Source organism: Hemitrygon akajei, chromosome 9, assembly GCF_048418815.1.
Source record: "Hemitrygon akajei chromosome 9, sHemAka1.3, whole genome shotgun sequence".
Classification (NCBI taxonomy): Eukaryota; Metazoa; Chordata; class Chondrichthyes; order Myliobatiformes; family Dasyatidae; genus Hemitrygon; species Hemitrygon akajei.
In genome coordinates this window covers 66,489,380-66,507,237 of record NC_133132.1, presented here as the reverse complement: position 1 = coordinate 66,507,237, position 17,858 = coordinate 66,489,380, and the positions used below count along the sequence as shown (strand labels likewise).

The 17,858-nt window shown below is 40.7% G+C and overlaps 1 protein-coding gene across 1 annotated transcript in view; it reads left to right on the top strand.

Moving 5' to 3' along the window:
* LOC140732659 (dynein axonemal heavy chain 8-like) overlaps positions 1 to 17,858 on the top strand; it is a 704,719-nt gene that overhangs the window by 667,034 nt on the left and 19,827 nt on the right. The window contains exons 83-87 of the mRNA XM_073055352.1: positions 1,724 to 1,879; positions 7,138 to 7,254; positions 8,362 to 8,463; positions 11,683 to 11,843; positions 17,384 to 17,540. Coding sequence (XP_072911453.1) covers positions 1,724 to 1,879; positions 7,138 to 7,254; positions 8,362 to 8,463; positions 11,683 to 11,843; positions 17,384 to 17,540 — 693 coding nt within the window. The remainder of the gene's footprint in view (positions 1 to 1,723; positions 1,880 to 7,137; positions 7,255 to 8,361; positions 8,464 to 11,682; positions 11,844 to 17,383; positions 17,541 to 17,858) is intronic.

The following is a 17,858-nucleotide window of genomic DNA, read 5'->3' as shown; positions in this document are numbered from 1 at the left end:
TTATTGAGCCTGTTGGCATCACCCATGTTAATGCCATTGCCCCAGCGCACCATTGCATAGAAGATTGTACTGGCGACAACAGACTGGCAGAACATGTGAAGGAGAGACCTGCATACTCAAAAGGACCTCGGTCTCATCAGGAAGAAGAGGCAACTCTGGCCCTTCTTGTGCACAACATCTGTGTTGGTGTTACACTCAAGTCTGTCATCCAGGTACACTTCCAGGTACTTGTAGGTCCTCACCACATCCATGTCCTCACCATCAATAGTAATTGGGAGCAGTGCAGGCTTAGTCTTCCTAAAGTCCATCATCATTTCCTTTGTCTTACTGATGTTGAGCTGCAGATGATTCAGCTTGCACCATTTGACAAAATCCTCCACCAGGCCCTGTATCCATCCTCCCGTTCCTTTATACACCCAACTATTGCTGAGTCATCAGAGAATGTGATAGTTTCTAGTGGTGAGTACTACTGTACCACTGTTAATTGCTACTGGTTTGTACATGAGTGCTAGAAAATAGTAGTAGTTGATGAAAATGTGGGGAGAATAAAATTACATTATAAATAGGTGTTTTATGATCGGCATGCACACTAAAAATTTGGAATGACGATGTCACGATTCTATATGATCTGGAGGGAATGTGAGAATGTGCATGTGAGAAGCCTCAGGTGTACTTTCAAGTATTTTTGATCTTTTATTGGGCTCTGTCTGTTTACTATTTAAGAGCATATGAAACAACTCATGTCATTTAGCTCCATGTCCCTGCTCTGCCGTTAAGAAAGGCCATGTAATATTTTTAATCACATTGTCATTTTCTTGCATCAGCCTCATTATCCCATTGCGTTTATACTGGCTTTCAAAGGTGCAGTCCTCTCTGTCCCATTTTACCTATCTTTATTTTTCTGTGTACTACAATCTCTTCTCTGTCACATGCCTGTCATTTGCCACCCAACCATACCAGGGGCAGTTTACAGAGGTCCTTCAGCCTACAGGAATATATTTGGAGTGTGTGAGGAAATTCAATCATATTCAATTATACTCACCCTGAAGAATGTCAGGGTGTCAGAGAGATAGGAACAAACAAACTGGGAATTGGAAGAACAAAAAGAGGCCTTGACAAGTAGGATTAAGGAGAATCCCAAGGAAACTTGTACCCGGTCTTTATACCAAGGAAAGTGAATCAAAAACTAGAGGGCATAGGTTTAAGGTGAAAGGGATAATTTCCTCACACAGAAGGTAGTGTAAGTGAAATGAACTGCCAAAGAAAATGTTTGAGACAAGTACAATAACAGCATTTAAAAAGACACTTGTACAGGCACATGAATGGGTAAGATTCAGAGGGATGTGGACCAAATGCATGCAAGTGGACCAGCTCAAATGGGTACCTTGGTCAGCACAGACAAGTGGGGCTGAATAGCCTGCTTCCAGGCTGTATTCCTCTGACTCTCAACTCCCATTACAAAATGTATGAATAAGTCTTCATCTCACCACAGACTTTGCCTTGGCTCTCTTCATATCTCCTCCTTTTTGCAGCTAAAGTATCTTTGATCTCTAGCCTTTCCTAGTTCAGATGAAAGGTCATCAACCTGAAACATTAAATTTGTTTCTCTCTCCACAGTTGCTGTCTAACCTGCTGATCATTTCCTTTACACTCATTAATGAAATCTAATTGTTTACTAAATAAGCCAATGGATTGCCACTGATCTCCATGACCTATTTTACAGACATCCATCAAGTTCACCAACGAACCACCTCAGGGAGTGCGTGCAGGACTCAAACGAACATTTACTGGGATCACACAAGACCAAATAGAATATTCCAACCTGCCCATGTGGAAACCACTACTATATGCAGTTGCCTTCCTGCATACCACTGTCCAGGTAATTGAGGCCACAATCAACTGTAACCATGTATTCCTGAACTACACTTATTGGGTGTGATTTGTCCTATCACTGAGGCATGAGATTTCATACTGTGGAACTTAGCACGTGTTATTAACTATGTGCACATGACAAAGAGTTTCATGTGAGATGATTAAGCCTAGGGCTGGGTAGATAGGGTAGACGCAATTTTTGTCCATAAAATTTGATCTTCCTGGAATCACGTTAGAAGAAAGTGTTTGAAATGCCAATTGTGTTGGCCCCTTCTGACTCATAAATTTAACTGCATTCCCTCAAATTGACCCCATTCATGTCAGACTAAACAGACATCTTGCTGCCGAGGGCAGCCACTAATACATTCTGAAGCTACTGACTTCACATGCTCTATTGTGTTGTTCAAGATCTTTCAAAGTGTATTATACCCACTTGTAAATGTAATTCAGATTTCAGAGATTGAGGTGGGGGTGCAATTCATAAATTTGGAATTTACCTAGACTGATGGGAGACACAAGAAAGAGGTTGCTAGTGTCTCAGGTCATTGGCCCTGAAGGAAACATTATTCAAGCATTATAGAAAAACTTAAAAAGCACAGAAAATGCTAGAAATACTCATTTTCCTTCTTTCTTAATCATGGTCTCCTCTCAACTATTGATCAGATTCTCTGCAACTTCAAAGAGATTCCACAACCATCACAACAGATTAAGATCAGATGCAATTTCACTGGCTCTTCACTAGACCCTGGATCTGGACCATAAAGATGCATACATCAGGATGTTCTTCATTGACTATATCTCAGCATTCAATGCTATCATCCCCTCAAAACTAATCACTAAGCTCCAAGATCTACTGTAGGTCTCTATACCTCCCTGTGCAACTTGATCCTCAATTTCCCTGCTTGCAGATCCCAGTCAGTACAGATTGGCAACAATATCTCCACAATCAGGTGTGCCACAAAGCTGTGTTCTAAGCCCCAGTCTACATAACTGTGTGACTAAATACAGTTCTAATATTATATTTAAGTTTGCTGATGACTTATCTGTTGTTGGCCGAATCAAAGGTGGTGATGAATTGGAATATAGAAGGAGATTGAAAATCTGGTTGAATGGTGCCACAACAACCAAACGTCAGCAAAACCAAAGCTGATTATCGAAAACAGGAGGAAGAAGCTGGAAGCAGATCAGCCAGTCCTCATTTGAGGATTGGAGGTGGAGAGGAACAGTAACTTTAAATTCCATGGCACTATCCTATCAGAAGATCTGTTCTGGGGCTAGTATGTAAGTGCATCACAAAGAAAACATGACAGCACCTCTACTTCCTTAGAAGTTTGCATAGATTCAGCATGTCATCTAAAACGTTGACAAACTTCTATAGATCTACAGAGGATAATGTCCTGACTGGTTGCATCCAATGCCAAAGAATAGTAAAGTCTGTAGAAAGTGGTGGATACCGCCCAGTCCATCACAGGCAAAGCCTTCTCCACCATTGAACACATTTACAAGGAGTGCCACCATAAAAACACTGCATATGTCATCAATGACCCCCCCACCCCACTATCCAGGCTATGCATTCCTCTTGCTACTACCACCAGGCAGGAGGTACAGAAGCCTTGGGTCCTCCACCACCAGGTTCAGGAACATTTATTACCATTAACCATCAGGCTCCTGAACCAACATGGAAAACTTCACTCACTTCGACTCTGAACTGATTCCACACCCTACAGATGCACTTTCAAGGACTCTACAACTCGTGTTCTTAGTATTATTTTCTCAATTACACAATTTGTCATCTTTTGCACATTGGTTGTTTCAGTATTTGTTTATGTTTAGTTTTCATAAATTTTATTGTTTCTTTATTTTCCTGTAAGTGCTTGCTGGAAAATGAATCTCAAGTCAGTTTCAGTAACATATACAGTACATACAGTACTATGCAAAAATCTTAGGTGCCCTAGATTTTTTATATGGTTTCAGATAGTATGGCCTTCACAGAGCCCTGATCTCAATATATTTGAGCTCTGTGGGATTACCTGGAGAGGCAGAAGCAAGCAAGACAGGCAAAGTCTGCAGAATAACTGTGGCAAGTTCTCCAACATGCTTGGAGCAACCTACCAGCTGATTTTCTTATAAAACTGCACAACGGTGTACGTCAGAGAATTAATTCAGTTTTAAATGTGGGGGGGGGGGGCACACCAAATATTTATTTGATGTAGTTTTTTATAGCATACTGCTCTTTATAGTAACTTTTTTGATATATTGAAACTTTTCATTTCAATATATTTGAAAGCTTCTTCACTTTACAGAATTTTTACACATGCCTAAGACTTTTGCACAGTTTAATAAAGTAACCTTGATTATCAGATACCTGTTATCCTATCCTCTACTTGCAGCATTTTACAAAGACCATTGCCTTTATGAATCTCAGGTCCACTCTTCTGCTCCCACCAACTACCCCCATTCATATGCTTTCCCTTGAAATTTCAGGCAATGCCACATCTGTCTATTGTTTCTTATTGCTTCCCAGCATCCAGGGGTGCAAACCGTTTTCCCCAGTGAAGAAGCAATTCAAATTGCTCAACTTCCAAACTAATGTACTACCAAGTCACTCAAAAGAAATTAAAATCTGGGAAACATGTCATTGATTTTGTGGGGACTGAATTTCTGCAACAACAACTCTTTATCCAATTCTTATTTCAGAAAGAATGAATCTCCTGTCCTAACCATTAGAAACAGGTTATTTTTGCCCGATTGGATTCTGGTGAATTGCTTGAGACATTTGTTGATATTTAAAGTGCTGCATAACTAAGTTGTTGTGGTATCCTGCTGGAAGGAAAAATTCCTTGTAGGTTGACAACCGATCTTCCGGCTCTCTCGATTCCTGAGCCTTGCTGGATTAATGTTTTTGCCAGATTAAAAATCACACAATAATAATGGCAACAATGGACTGTAGAAGCTTAAAATGGTTATTAATTATACAAAATTAAATGTAAATTTATTAATTACAGTGCTTACAAAGAATGTTGCTTCTTGATTATCTTTTTAAACATTTCATCCAGGCGAAGTTGTTTCATGTGTTTTGATCTCTCCCTCTGTAATTTTTCTTGCATCAAATAAAAATTAATTAGCTCTTGTTCCATCACGAAGGTACATTTCTTTAACCCATTGTATAAATCACCCAGCAACTCAATTAACTTGTCAATAGTAAATCTTTTAGTTTCATTCATTTTGTCATCATCACTGCCATCTCCTGCAGTGTTTTTATTGGCATTCAGAATGTGCAAATTTCCGAGTCCATAAAGTGATGAACAACAGGTGTTTCGTCATCAACAATCATCCACTCATGTAGATTTTATTCATTAAGACTACTTGGATTTTCTTTGTCTTCTGTTGCTAATGTTTTCCTAGGTGTGCATTGCCAGTGTAATGCCATTTCATCTGCATTATATTCCTGCTCAGAAATGAGGTCTTCAAGCTTCACAAATTCGTCCATGTACTCGGTAGCGCCTTCATGGTTTGCAGACAATTTTTCTCCACACTCTTTATACATGGAAATTCCATGGTACTTCTTAAACCTTTGAAGCCGTCCTTTACTATAGTCGCACGCATGTTGTAATTTAAGTGCTTTGTGGAACTACTTAGCTTGGTTCATTATTATACTGCCCAACAAGACAACTCTATCACTCTGACATTGACGAAACCATTCAATTATCACTCGATTATGCTCAGTGTTCTTACCAACTTTCATAGTTTTTCTAGTGCTATTTGCTTTAGCAAATCACTGTTTGCACAGAATTGTATTTTTTTTCTTTTTGGTGCATTATATCGTACACAGTTGATGAACCAGTGGCTTATAAATTGCACAGCTTACGCACAGAAACACCTTGGTCCAGTTTTTTCAACATTTCAACCTGCTCTTGAATCGATATGGGCTGATGTTTACATAGAAACATAGAAAATAGGTGCAAGAGTAGGCCATTCGGCCCTTCGAGCCTGCACCACCATTCAGTATGATCATGGCTGATCATCCAACTCAGAACCCTGTACCTGCTTTCTCTCCATACCCCCAATCCCTTTAGCCACAAGGGCCATATCTAACTTCCTCTTAAATATAGCCAATGAACCGGCCTCAACTGTTTCCTGTGGCAGAGAATTCCACAGATTCACCACTCTCTGTGTGAAGAAGTTTTTCCTCATCTCGGTCCTAAAAGGCTTCCCCTTTATCCTTAAACTGTGACCCCTAGTTTTGGACTTCCCCAACATCGGAAACAATCTTCCTGCATCTAGCCTGTCCAATCCCTTTAGAATTTTATACGTTTCAATAAGATCCCCCCTCACTCTTCTAAATTCCAGTGAGTATAAGCCTAGTCAATCCAGTCTTTCTTCATATGAAAGTCCTGCCATCCCAGCAATCAATCTGGTGAACCTTCTGTGTACTCCCTCTATGGCAAGAATGTCTTTCCTCAGATTAGGGGACCAAAACTGCACACAATATCCTAGGTGCGGTCTCACCAAGGCCTTGTACATGTTTGTCACCACCACTGGCACTTGTATTTATCTTAGAAGCCATAGCTAGGGTTATATTTATGTAAAATAAGCAAAGATAAGCACAAAATATTTGGCGACCACCAACAAGAGCAACGTAAATTATAAAAATAGCATGCTTTTGTCAAAATGAGTCTCTCCACAGATGATGCATGCACTGCATACAGTGCCATCCGTTGGCCACCCAGTAAACTACATCTCGTGATTTCATCTGAAGAGGTGCCGAACCATCAGTTTCAGGAAAACCTGACGTCTATCTCCATTATAGAATTGTAGGTTCACACAGCACAGAATGAGGCCTTTTGTCCCACCAAATCCATGTTGACTATCAACCCATTTATGCTAACCTTACAGTAGTCCCAATTTTATTCACCTCACATTCTCATCAAGAAACTCCTTATTTTACCACATACCTACACACTAGGGGCAATTTACAGTGACCAGTTAATCCACCAGTCCACACATCTTTGTGTGGAAACTGCAGTACCTAAAGGAAATAATCTGTTTACAGGAAGAATGTGCAAACTTCATAAAAATAGCTTCTGTGGTGAGGTTTGAACCCAGGAATCTGGTGCTGTGAATCAGCAGCTCTAATCATTACTGAAATAAATATTCTTACATCACCTCTAGACCTTCAAAAATACATGTTCAATCTGATTGCTTTTGGATCTTACAATAATAACTAAATTGATAAACTAATAATTTCTTTTTATCAATTGTCAGGAGCGGCGAAAGTTTGGTCCACTGGGTTGGTGTATTCCATATGAATTTAATTCCTCAGATTTCACAGCCAGTATCCAGTTCATACAGAATCACCTGGATGACTGTGATAAAAAGAAGGTGAGTTTCAAACTTTGCATAAAAATGTTGATAATGAATTTAGGGAAAAAACAACTTTTTGGAAATTAACACCAATATTAAAATCAAACATGAGGAAATCTGTAGATGCTGGAAATTCAAGCAACACACACAAAATACTGGTGGAACACAGCAGGCCAGGCAGCGTTGCTTCTCCTTATAGATGCTGCCTGGCCTGCTGTGTTCCACCAGCATTTTGTGTGTGTCACCAATATTAAAATATTGGGCCAGATTTTCTAAGAAAGGACATCTAAGATTTTCCATGAATCCTTTAAATGAAAATCGATTGCTGTTGGGACTGCTGAAAATATGGTCTACTCACTGGGCAATGAGGGATCTCAGTGTGAGTGAGTATGGAAATCTGCTATGTATCCCTGACTACACAATAAATAACACAAATACTGAAGTAATAAACTGAAATCACAAGTATGCTTAAAAGACAGAGAGAAAAAGATGAATTAAAACTGTAAAGAAAGAAAAAATAGATAATTTAAAATATAACACATCTTAAATGTTCCTAAAGATGGGAGAAATGAACCCCGCAGTTGCAATGATCAAGTTTTTTGTGCTAGTGAGTTTCATTGGAAGTAATTAACAATTAGCACAAAAGTACTAGAAAACCCATCAGGCCTGGTCGCATCTATAGAGTTGAACTTCGGAGTAACAGTCCTTCATGAGACTGCTTCTGTTTCAAGTTTATGAATTCGCGGTCTTTTGTGAGTCTATTACTTTTCATCAGAGTTCTAGTTCTCTCTCCATAGACAGTGCCTGATTCATTGAATATTCCCAGCATGTTGATTTGTCACAAAGTATTTTATTGAACAGTATTCAGTTCCTTAATATTGTCTGGTACTTCTGTGGAAGTTCTTCCCACATCATCTTGTTTACATGTTTTTTGACACAAGCTTTGTTAAAGGTTTGAAAATTCTGCTCATCATAGAGTTTATTGCATAATATTTTTCTATATAAGCTCTTTTGCATTTAACTTGTATCTATAAATTTATTTTCCTATCCAAATCAAATTTCTGGCTTCAGCGAGTCAGTGTACACTTGAATGAGAGAGTTTTTCTTGCATTTAATTTTGTGCAGGGTGTGTCATGGAATACTGTACGGTACATGCTTGGAGAAGTTCAGTATGGAGGACGTGTTACAGATGACTTTGACAAGCGACTACTTAACTGCTTTACCAAGGTAATCACATCCCATTGCAACAAAAACATGATGGCACTACAGAGAGTGTAGAAGAGATTTTTAAAGCACTTGTCAGAGCATTCGTTCTGAGAAGAGAATGACTAAGGTGAAGTTGTTTCCTTAGAAGCAAAGAAGATATTTTTAAAATTTTTCAGTATCTGAGAATCATAAGCAAGACCATCTTGTACTTCTGCAATCCTCCTTGTGAATGTATTCCCCTTGTCCTCTTGCAGTAAATCCTAGGTCCAAGATTTCGACCTAACAATGATGAATAATTAACAATATATTTCAAAGTCACTATGTTATACAACTTGGAAGGGAGCCAGTGATGTTCACATGACTCTGCTGCCCTTGCTGTAGAGGTCATGTGTTTTGTATGTGATGTCAGGGTAACCAAGGCAAGTGACTGCTTTTACTCCTTCTAGTCCACCTAGGTTCTCTCTTCCTTTGTTTCTTTCATTATTTCTTTTCATTACCAAGACCCATTATCCTTTCCCACTTGGTTCTATCTGCCCATCACCCACATGCTTGGTCCCACTTGGTCCACCTTTCCTATTCTGTTTCATACCTAGTTAGAGTCAGTATGGAAACGAGCAGTTTGGCTCAACTCATCCATTTCGACCAAGTTGCCTAACTGTACCTGTCCCATTTACTTGTGTAGGATTCATATCCCTTTAAAACTTGCCTAACCATGTACCCTTACAAATGTCTTTTAAATGTTGTAATAATATCTGCTTCTACCACTTTCTCAGGCCCCTCATTCAAATATGTACCACACTCTTTATGGAAAAAGTTTCCTCTCTGGTCCTTCTTAAACCTTTCCCCTCTCATATTAAATCTGGGTTTTAGAAGCCTATCCTGGGGAATAAAAGATGTTGAGAGGTGTACAGTTTCATTCACTAGATGGCGATATCATAAGAGGCTCTCACTTCACTGATCCCACTAAAACAGCTGCCTTAAGGATGCCAGTTGTGTATTTTCCCAGTTCAGTCTCTACTGTCTGTCCGTGTTGCACATTAATTCCAATTATGTTTTCAAGTAATAAAGCTGTCAGTATTCAGGCTTCTATCGATGGTTCCCCCCCAACAACCAATTGATCTAACAGTGCAATAACCCTTTGATTGTTCCCATCCTACCACCATTAACTGCACAAGGCTTCGTAGTTCTGCCTGCCTATGGACCCTGACTGAACCCCTAGACAACAGGCCAGGGAGCACTGTGCAACTTTCTGCGATTCCTGTCTCCATGCTGTCAATAATTCTTTCTACCTCAGTCTGAGTCATGGGAGGGGCATTAAACTAAACTTTGTTATTATCACAGGCTTCCTTTTTGTCACTGATGTTTCCAGAAGGCAAACATGGTTTGTGTGGGGATATCACCAGTTTGCCTTTTCCACCTGCTTTAAACCTGGTCAGAAACACTTCCCTGCGGATCAGTCATGGGTTAATACTTGCATCGGCCTTCCCACCCCGATGCTTTCTTTAGACTGTACGGCCCTGACCTTTACTTTCCTATTTCTGGCGTTAGTGTAGCCAATAACAACATAGCTGTTTGTGGAACTGTTATAATTACCCCATCTATGGGGTATCATGTTTCACCCTATTATTCTCACTTAACTACAGAGGGATGAAGCCTCGATACTGTGCATTGGATTCACACAAACTCATCTGCAGGCTTCCCATTCTCATTCTGCATCTGATTATTAATCATACCTCGTATAGAAAGAGGAAGCAAATCATTACTCGCCCATCGTTAGATGCACTGTGCCACCACACGTATCCCTCAATCAAGTTAACCATTCAGTGGGGCGAGTTAACCATTCCTCCCCTCCTCTTCCCCTCTCTCCCCCCAGACTAACACCATTTTGTCTTATAAACTCACATTTCTATATCTACTTTCCATAGATGCTGCCTGACCTGCTGAGCTTTTCCAGCATTCTGCTTGTTGCTTCACCTTCCCCTTTTGAGAGAATGTAGATTTAAGGTGTTTATTAGAATTTGCGAATCAGTGGGGGGGGGGGGGTGGGAACAGGAACTTTTTAAAAATGAAGGGCAATTTTGCCCTGGAATGTATTAGCTGAAAGGGTGACAGAGGTAAAATTCTTCATTACATATAGCACTTCTTTAGCTTTAGCAAAACTACAAACTGAGAACCGGGTTGGGGAAATGAGATTAATTATCTAATTAGATTGAGATGCCGTCACCTATTTCTGAGTAAAGCATAATTCTAATGACCATAATTGTATAAGTTTTAAGACAAATGGAAAAAGCTTGGACAGGTCCACAAGGATAGGGTCCTAAAACGGAACAGGATTAATTTTAGGGGAATTGGACTTGATCTAGCAGAGATTGATTGGATAAGCCTATTTGAAGGGAAATAAAACAAATGGCATGTAGGGACTGAACACAGAATATTGTGGGTGAAAACATAGTTGGTGTAGACTAATTGGGCTGAAGGGCTGTATTATATATGTGCTGTATGACTCTATGACTCTTAAAAAAAATTTAAAACTTTATTGATCAGCACTATTGTGCTGTCCTTGGGTCCATAAAGTCCAATTTTTAGAATTTTTAGAGTGCTCAGGAAAACCCAAAATGAATGTAATTAGCAGAAACATGCAATGGTAATTAATTCATTTCAGAGTTATGGTTTGTTTCATGAAAGAGACGACTTCTAGTGTAATTCTTTTTAAATTATTGCACAAGTTACTGGGCATCCAGTTTACTTTTGCAATAATTTTAAAAGAATTTTGCACTTAGTATTTGTGCAGATTGATGTTTACTTTTCAAGTATTTGTTCAAATCAGGAAACCTGAGGTTTATTCATGATTTCATCTTCACATCTGACTGGACAACAAAACAGCAAGCACTCAGCTCTGGACCACCATCAATTCCTTAAATAGACTGGATTATAAATTTCATTCTACTAGCTATTATTTAAGGGTGACCCATTTGACAAACAAGAATGTTTCTATAATAATATTTTTGCAAGTACTGTCATCTTAGAAGGTATTGTAGAAAAAAAATGAATAAGAGAAAATAAAGAGGAAGGGGAATAAAGCTCAAAACAATGAACCAAGTGTTTTTGCTTGAAGCTAGTCTCTTTCTATAATCCATAACAGTATGTTTGTAGGAAACTGATGCCCTACTTTATCCTTTCATTAGAGAGTCGAATTAATCTGCTTTGCTAAGGTAACAGCTTAATTTACTTCACATATAGGTGTGGTTCAGCGAGAAAATGTTTGATCCCAAATTCAGTTTCTATACCGATTATATTATTCCAATATGTCCAAATATTGAGAGCTATCTGGAATATATCCAAACTCTACCCATCACTGATACTCCTCAGGTGTTTGGCCTTCATCCAAATGCTGACATCACGTGAGTAAATTACTTGTTAATTCTTATCAAGTACTGACAAGAGAGACATTAATTCTAATTCCCTCTCCCACTCATCTGTTCCCACCAATGACACTTTTTCTTACGACCCTTCCCCTTGCAATCACAGAAGATGTAAGTTTTGTCCTCTCCCTTCACCTCTTTCCATCACACTATCCAGGGGCTTAGTATTTACAGATGAACTGGCTTGCCCACAGAAGGCAAAGAGTGGTTGTAGATGGGTCATATTCTGCATGGAGGCCAGTGACCAGTGGTGTGCCTTAGGGATCTGTTCTGGGACGACCCCTACTTTTTATGACTTTTATAAATGACCTGGATGGGGAAGTGGAGGGATGGGTTAGTAAATTTGCTGACAACACAAAGGTTGGGGGTGTTGTGGATAGTGTGGAGGGCTGTCAGAGGTTACAATGGGACATTGATAGGATGCAAAACTGGGCTGAGAAGTAGCAGATGGAGTTCAACCCAGATAAGTGTGAGGTGGTTCATTTTGGTAGGTCAAATATGATGGCAGAATATAGTATTAATGGTAAGACTCTTGGCAGTGTGGAGGATCAGAGGGATCTTGGGGTCTGAGTCCATAGGGCACTCAAATCTGCTGCGCAGGTTGACTCTGTGGTTAAGAAGGCATATGGTACATTGGCCTTCATCAATCATGGGATTGAGTTTAAGAGCCGAGAGGTAATGTTGCAGCTATATAGGACCCTGGTCAGACCCCACTTGGAGTACTGTGCTCAGTTCTGGTCACCTCACTCCAGGAAGGACGTGGAAAACATAGAAAGGGTGCAAAGGAGATTTACAAGGATGTTGCCTGGATTGGGGAGCATGCCTTATGAGAATAGGTTGAGTGAACTTGGCCTTTTCTCCTTGGAGCAACGGAGGATGAGAGGTGACCTGATAGAGGTGTACAAGGTAATGAGAGGTATTAATTGTGTGGATAGAGGCTCAGAGGTTTTTCCCCAGGGCTGAAATGGCTAGCACAAGAGGACACAGTTTTAAGGTGCTTGGAAGTAGGTACAGAGGAGATGTCAGGGGTAAGTTTTTTTATGCAGAGTGGTGAGTGCGTGGAATGGACTGCTGGAGGCAGAAACGATGGGGTCTTTTAAGAGATTCCTGGATGGCTACATGGAACTTAGATAAAAAGAGGACTATGGGCAAAGCCTAGGTAGTTCTAAGGTAGGGACATGCTTGGCACAGCTTTGTGGGCCGAAGGGCCTGTATTGTGCTGTTCCCCTGCAAGCTAAAGTTGAGGTTGTTAAGTGCTTCCCTCAGCCAGTCACCATTAAGGCCCTGCAGGAGCTTTTGAGCATGGTGAACTTTTACCACTGTTCAGCTCATGTGCCCTCTCTACAAGGCCATTAAGGTCAAACTGGCCAAGCACATCATGAACTGGACGGAGGAAAAAAAAATCCAAGGCATTCTCAGACACTAAGCAGACATTGTCTAATGCAGTGCTGCAGGCGCACCCCCTCCCAGACGCACCCCCTCCCAGAGGCACTGAGCATCTCAACGTGGACGTGTTGGATTACACGGTCGGCACGGTGCATGAGCAGCTGGTCAACGGTGCTTGGCAGCCTCTCGCCTTTTTCAGCCGTCAGCTTTGCCCCTGCGAGCACAAGTACAGCACGTTCGACCATGAGCTTCTTGGCCTGTACTTGGCAGTGTGATAGTTTCATTTTCTCCAAGAGGGCTATCCATTGAGCCCCTAACATTCGCCAGGGCTAAGGTCTCTGAACCTTGGTCTGCTCGACAGCTGCACCATCTTTCTTTTATTTCAGAGTTCACCACAGACATCCTGCATATTGCGAGGAAGCGTAACCTTGTGGCCGACTACCCTTCTGGTCCTTCACTGGTGCTGTTCATTTGACATGGACTATGCTCAGATGATGGCAGACCAGGTTTTGGACCTGAGCATGCAAGCGCTGTGTTCAGCAGACACAGGGTTGAAATTGGTGATGTGCTTTCAGTGACAGCAGTGTTTCACTACTGTGTGATGCGTCAGCAGGGTGACCCAGGCTGGCTGTGCCAGTGAGCTGACGGCGGTGCATTCTCACCCAGGCCGAAGGGCATTGCAGAAACTGGTGACAGAAAATTTTGTGTGGCATGGGCTTAAGAAAGATATTAGGAACTGTGCTTCTCCTTGTTTGGCATGTCAGCGTGCAAAGGGCCCTGAGCGGCGTTTCGACCACGTGAAGGTGGATTTGGTTGGCCTGTTACCCCTGTCCCATGGGTTTACTCAACTCCTCACCATCATTGATAGGACCACACGTTAGCCGGAGGTAGTGCCGCTGTCATCCATTTCATCTGCGGAGGTGGCGCGAGCATTCATTGGCTCGTGGATCTCTTGGTTTGGCATTCTGTTGGATATCTCTTCAGACGGAGGGATGCAGTTTATGTCTGAGCTTTGGTGTTTGTGCATCATGATGGACATCAGAGTCCCCTGTGGCTGCGTATGACTGTCCATTCCGCATGTTGAAAGTGGGGGATAAGTTTTTATGCTGGACTTTGGAGGTATTCCAGACAGTGTTTCTGTGGATCGTCTCAAGCCTGCCTATTTGGACCTGGACTCTCCAGTGGAAGTGGCACAGCTCCCATGGAGGAGCTGGCCTCCCACCTCCAGACCTTCTGACGTTGACTGTTCTTCCTCCCCAGCACGTGGCCATGAAAGCAGCAGTGGGTTCAGCTGAGTTTTGCAGGCCCCTGCTCGTTTAACTTTGTCTGCTAGGGTGAATTCTGGGTGGGGGGGGGGGGGTGGTGGTGGTGGTGTGTGTGTGTGTGTGTGTGTGTGTTTGTGTGTGTGTGTGTGTGTGTGTACTCCTTGATTTCATTAGGCAGAATTCACCCAGACTGTTAAGGGTTAAGTTCTCCATGTATATACATGATGTTGTCATTTATTGGGTTTCAATAAAAGTCCATTAGAAGTAATTACATTCGTGTTGAGTTTTGTCACTACAGTTTTTGATCACTTTGCACTAAAATGAACATTTTTTTGTTCCAATCATATTCTTTCTTGTAAAATTGTATTTAATTTATGTTTATCTTTTGAATGTTGCTTATACAGTATAATGATTTGGTGCCTGTGATCCGCTGCAATAAGCTTTTCAATGCAATGGTGCTTACATGCACTTGTGCACTTGACGATAAACTCAACTTTGACAGCTTTCCATTGAACTTAAGAGACCAATTGCTTGAGCCCAAATGGAAATTGTTAGATGTCACTTTACATTAATTCAGAAGAGACTGGTGAAATGGCTGCAAGGAAGACACAGCAATGGAAATTAATTATGCAGGTGCTTTAATCTGAGGATAATGTTTTACTAATCATATCATTCAAATTTCTGGCTGTAAGTCAAAATATTAGTTCCCATGCTAGTTCCCATATGTTTCAACCAGTCTTTATTTACTGGAGATGAATGTTCCTTTGTCATACAGTATGGAAAGATGCCTTTTGACTCATCAAGTACACATTGAATATCAAGCATTGTTTGACTAATCCTAATTCAATACCATTGTGGTTAGTAACCTATCAATGGCTTTGGGAAAGTGGAGACCTGGAGGAAACCCACATGATCACAGAAAGATGATGCAGCACCAAAGGTCAAGGTTCCACCTCGAATGTTGGAGCTGGATCTGAAGAAATGCATTGGTGGTACTGTGCCACCATGTGATTTCCACAGCACTGATGCCTGCTGACATCTCATTTGATCTAGAAAGTTGCAAAGTCATAAACTAAATCATCCCCTCAACTAGCATCCTAGTTGTTGATGAGTACACCTCTTGAATGATTAGCTAATGGGCATAAAATTGTAATAAACCATTGTAACAAGAATGATACCTTATTATAAAAATAATTTCAGGGAGGAGGAAGAAGATTCAGAAAATAAAAACTATTCTTCCATCTCTTTCCACTCTTCTCTGGGCTTTGATATTCTGAATATTCAATTGAGATGATGATCACTAAGCAGCTATTTGATTACAGGAATGTAACAGCCAAATCCAATTTTACTTTAAAAATTTTTATTTAGATATGTAGCATGATAACGTGCCCTTCTGGGCCAATGGGCCCGCACCACTAATTACACTCATATGTCTTTGAAATGTGGGAGAAAACCCATATGATCCAGGACAGAATGTAAAACGTCATACAGACAGCAGCAGAATTGAACCCAGATCACTGGCACCGTAATAAGAGTTAAGCTAACTCCTACACACCATGCTGTCCCTTATTTTGCCCTTCCAACAGGAATTCTTTATCAATCAGAGTTGAGGTGCATCCATAGCAGTTTCTTTCTTATTCTCTCACTAAATAAAGTCATTGATGGAACATCTACATTCAGTGAGAGAATTAAAAAGTTATATATGCCTATCCCAAAATGTTACAGCTGCAGCTTGACATCCCAAATTCTGTACTCAACCCCTGACCACCAAAGGCAAGTATGCCATATGCCTTTGTTTAATCACCTTATCTATATGTATTGCCACTTCAAGGAGCTATGGACTTGCACCCTAAGATCCTTCTTTACTCCCAAGTGTCCTGCTATTTACTGTTCACTTTCTTCTTACATTTGGCCTCTTACAGTGTAGTTCCTCACACTTTTCTGGATTTTCCATTTTTCTGCCCTAATAGATTATCTCTTGATGAATATTTTGACAACCATGCCCACTATCCACTATTCCAACAATTTTTGCATCATCTGCAAACTTTATAATCTGCCCACCTACATTTTTGCTCAAATCACAACAGAGGTTCCAACACAGATTCAAGGAGACATTACTGTTAACAGTTCTCCATTCAGAACATCGCTCCCCTCTGTTTTCTAAGGCCTAGCTAATTTTAAATCCAGTCTACCAAGTTTCCATAGATCCAATGAACCTTAGTCTTTTGGATCAGTCTACCATAAAGGATCTTGTCAAAACCTTTACTGAAGTCCATGTATAGAGCTTCCACAGTCCTACCCTCATCTTCAGCAGTTCCAAAAACTCAATCTAGTTTGTCAACCTGACGTCTGTTAAACACAATCATGCTTACTATCCTTAATGTATCTATGATTTTTCCAGATATGTGTAAATCCTATTCCTAAGAATCTTCTCAGGCGCTGATGTAAGACTCACTGGATTATCACTTTGTGATTTATCCCTATTGCCATTCTTAAACAGAGGGACAACACTGGCTATGCTTCAGTACTCTGAGACTTCATTTGTGGCTAAGGAGACAGGTTGAAGTGCATGACATTATTGAGCATCCTTTATACACAACAACCTTGAAACTTATCAGTGCCCACTAAGGTTGTTAATCAACTGCAGCACCAGGTCCAGTGATTGTTTGGGCTATGGGGTCACTGAAAGGAGTTGGGTGCTCCTCTTTCAGCTGCATGATGCATCAGTGAAGGGAAAATGAGCTAATTCAGAGTTAAGGCCAGGCCTGCTGGTGGAATCCTGGGGTCAAGAGGGTCAATAACTATTGATCTGCAAAGGTGAACACTATGTCTTAAACTATTCTTTCCACTCACTGTCTTTTCCTTCAGGTACCAGAGTAACACTGCAGCTGAAATTCTCAACACTATCACCAATATCCAGCCAAAAGAAAGTGGTGGAGGAGGGGGTGAGACGAGAGAAGCCACTGTCTACAAACTCGCTGAGAGTATGCTGAAGAAGTTGCCTCCAGATTATGTGGCACATGAGGTACTTTCACTGCTACTGGTTGAAAGGGTATCATGGCTGTAACTAGTTTTAGGGATGTTGATGATGTGAGTACACCCCCTTGGAATACTAGAAAATGAGCCACTGGTTTTAGGTTCACTGCATTAGACTAAAACAAATGTTATACTTTATTAACTTCTTATTTTCATTCTTCCTTATAATGTAGGAGTCCCATTTAATATATGTCTGCTCTCAGAGCTATTCCATCAATCACATTTCCCCATCCTGTAACCAATTATGTCTCATGGCCATCAACTAATCCAATTTTCTAAGGATACTACATATGGTCCTAGAATTAAA